Source organism: Kryptolebias marmoratus, linkage group LG15, assembly GCF_001649575.2.
Source record: "Kryptolebias marmoratus isolate JLee-2015 linkage group LG15, ASM164957v2, whole genome shotgun sequence".
NCBI lineage: Eukaryota > Metazoa > Chordata > Actinopteri > Cyprinodontiformes > Rivulidae > Kryptolebias > Kryptolebias marmoratus.
In genome coordinates, this window is record NC_051444.1 from 31,829,047 (window position 1) to 31,832,596 (window position 3,550).

The 3,550-nt window shown below is 40.3% G+C and overlaps 1 protein-coding gene across 5 annotated transcripts in view; it reads left to right on the plus strand.

The window, feature by feature from the left end:
* vps13c (vacuolar protein sorting 13 homolog C) overlaps nt 1–3,550 on the plus strand; it is a 141,917-nt gene that overhangs the window by 51,761 nt on the left and 86,606 nt on the right. For all 5 annotated transcript variants that reach the window (XM_025010947.2, XM_025010945.2, XM_037979977.1 and 2 more), the window contains 5 exons: nt 1,867–1,926; nt 2,090–2,240; nt 2,319–2,435; nt 2,524–2,627; nt 2,834–3,001. In XM_025010947.2, the coding sequence (XP_024866715.1) occupies nt 1,867–1,926; nt 2,090–2,240; nt 2,319–2,435; nt 2,524–2,627; nt 2,834–3,001 (600 nt within the window). The remainder of the gene's footprint in view (nt 1–1,866; nt 1,927–2,089; nt 2,241–2,318; nt 2,436–2,523; nt 2,628–2,833; nt 3,002–3,550) is intronic.

Below are 3,550 nucleotides of genomic sequence, written 5' to 3' on the forward strand. Positions count from 1 at the left end.
ACTTTTGATCAGCTGAAAAAAATCATGTTTGAGTGTAAATGCAGTTTGCAGAAAATTCCCTGCTCAAAAGTTCTTGTCTCTTGCACTGATTTTTTCCTTTAACATTGTGAAGCTCTACTTAGAACCTTCTTAAGATCAAATAGTGCAAAATGCAAATTCTTGCAATTTTTTGACTGGTCTTAAGATTTTGATCAGGAGTGTATATTATATGGAATTTAGAACAAACATTTTTTAATGAAGAGAAGAAAAATAGATCAAAATTAAAAAGATATTAGCATTTGCCTACTTGTAATTTTTTTCCCCAATAAAACAGATTAAATTCCATCAACAAAACTCTGATCATAGGGCTACTAACATTAACTCACTGCTATAAAAGTTTTTTTTTTCTCTCAGATCCCCTCGGAGTGCAGAAAGTGTGCACACCTAAGCTTTCATTACTTTCATTGTATTGGAGCTAAGAATGTTCTCATCCAAACTGGAAGTGAAGGGTCTTTTTAACATATCTCCACTATAAAACACTGTAGAAACTTTTAAAATAACATATGACCATCGGAGCCTTCTGTTATCCAAGATTGAGAAATTATTTTTATACAACTTAGTTTTCACACAGTAACTGTTTGCCTTACTTTTTAGTCTTTGTTTCTGCCTAAAGTACTGCTGTGTTTTGCCCCTTCCCTTTTTGCTTCTCCAAAAGGCAAGAGTCACTATGGCAACCAGTGACTCATATTCTGAGATCATTGGATTCTACAGTAGATTACCCAACAAGATTTCTTTCTTCTGTTTAGCCATCATGGCTGCCCCATAAGTCCTTGTCTTCCCTAATTATACCTTTTATGTTCAGGAGAATTAAGCAAAAGTTGGTCAAATTTAGAATTTATAGTCATAAAAACATAAAGAGCAAACAAAAAGAGGTTTTGAGCTGGAATTTTAAATTAAAGCTCACAGATACTTTAAAAAACAAAACAAAAGAGTCTGCCTTTGTTATAGCCTAAATTGTTACGAAAAGCAGTCCTAAATTACTATTTAGAAGATAGTGAGTGAATGGATGGTGGAGTTTTAGGCAGGAGATGCATTGGTACCTTTCAGTATTTCTGCAGAAATATTTTATTTTTTTTGTTTAATTTTTTGTAAGAATGGATGTCTAAAGAGTCCTTTTTCAATCATTTTGTTCTTGATCTTGATGAAATGAATAATAACAAAACAGTCCTGCAAACTGGCCACAAAAACCTTAACGCTGCCTCTGGCCATTCATAGATCACAGATGGAGTCAGCCATGTACCGCCAAGATGTGAGTTTTCACAAAAGAAATGAGCATTGCAGAACCAAAAAATAGGGTTAAACAGAACTTAGCTGAGCTGACATGTAGTGCAATGCATTAAGTGTTAGATGAACCTCTCCCATTTGTTTTTAAAACATGACAAATTAACTCAGTTTAACCATTCTCCTTGTGGTTAGCTAATGTTTCAAACTAAATACAAAGTTGCTCTGCCTCATCATCAATATACCCTCTGTAATAAATATGTTTCTTATAATTTAATCCTGCAGCTGGGTGGTAGCACAGATCATATGTCATCACTTCATCACATTATTGAGCCACAAAGCTACTTTACCTTTTCAAATACCAACTATTTTGGCTCTGTTACTACCTCAAGTCACAAAGGCGCATCAGGGGTGGGTTGACTTTAGAACTCCTCGCCGCCTCAGTCCATTTAGAAATCACACTGAGGCAGCCAGAAGACATTTAAGTCTCTGCTTGAGGTGTTTTGTGAAAGAGCCTTGATACGCTAAAACTGTGTTGTTCTTAAATCCAAACTAAACTTTCCTATCAAACACAGAGTGAAATTGAGCTTTTTTCTGTTTCTGCAGGCTGACCCAAACGGTCCCAGCTTCCAGACTCTGTTTAACAACACAGAGCAGACCCTGAAGGTGGGTGGTGGATGGAGCAGAAAATGTTCCCTCTATAATCTTTGATAGTTGTATCAACAAGCTGATTTCCAAAAGCGTTTTTCTATAGGGTGTGTTGTTTTGCTGTCTCTCACATTATATGTCCACTTGGGTGTCTTTTAGCGGTTACCTGCTGCTCTTTCAGGTGGAGTTCTCCTCTCTGGTCTTTCTCCTTCACACCAAAGCTCTGCTGTCAACCGTCAGCTACCTCAACAATGCTATACCGCTGCAGCTCTGTACTGCCCGGGAACAAGATGCCAAGAAGCAGGTGGAGAGTTCAGCCCAGACCCGGACAGGTGCGTGTCTTCTGTCTGCTTGCAGGTGTGTTTGTGAAAATTCAGCATCTGACAGGAAGTGTGTGTGATGCTCTGCAGTGTCTAAAGGAAGTAAAGATAGCAGCATCTTCAGCTTCAAGCTGTTTGCTGTCTTGGGCTGCTTCCATGTGAAGGTGTGTGATGATTGCAGGAGCATCGCTGACATCAGAATTCAAGGTACAAACAGGTTTAGATGTAAGCTGAAATGCTGCAGACACAAGTATCACCTCTGAGTTGTAAACCTGCTGATGTGGCATTCCTGCAGGAATCGATGCTTCTGTGTTAGTGCGGGTGAAGGAGACCGAGGTTTTCGCTAGACTCCGAGACATTGTGGTTACCGACGCTAACCCCAAAACCATCCACAAACAGGTCAGAGACAGTAGAACTGGTATCTAACTGGTTCTGACGGAAACAAACAGATGTTTGTGTATTTAATGACACATCTGCCTACATCTCTCACTTATTTCCAACTCATTCAGTCAGAAATGCAGCAGCGTCAGGATCAGATCCAACAGTTAGTGTCGACATCTGTAATGAAATCTATAAAATCATGTCTCTCTTCCTCCCCCTCTCAGGCGGTGTCCATTGTGGGTAAGGAGGTGTTCAGCTTCAAACTGTCCCTGTTTCCAGGGGTGACAGAGGGCGAAGGCTACAGTGACATGTCAAAGGTGGACGGGAAGATCACATTGAGTCTGGGCTGCATCCAGATCATCTACATTCACCAGTTCCTCATGTCTCTGCTGGTCAGCAGCTACACACACAAACACACACATACACAAAGACTTTATATTACAAAAGTATCACAAAACAAAATGGCTTTTCATGGTGTCAACACATTGTTTACATATAAATTCAATACAGTAGAATGCAGTAAAGTATACAGAAAAAGAAAGACCACCCTCTTTCATCTATCCATCTTTTACCACTTATCTATGGTCAGATCACGGAGGTATCAGGTCCATGAGGTAAACCCAGACATCAGAACCATATTATTGGTTAAAAGCAGAAAAAAGACCCCGATGTTCCCAAAGTAGACAACATCCTCTCCACAACTATGGTTTGAGACATAGGCGCCGGAACCACTGGGGCCAGGGGGCCATTGGCCCCCCCACTTTCCGGCCCTGCCACTGCGATGCATGTTCCCACCAGACGGCTGCCAGACTGCACACGACTCTCACAGACTGTGACTAACGTGTCTCTGTGTTTATATAGAGACAGAAGCACAAATAAAACCTACAGCATTGAGATCTGGACCAAATTCTTAAAGCTCCAGTCCAGGGTCATAACAGTCA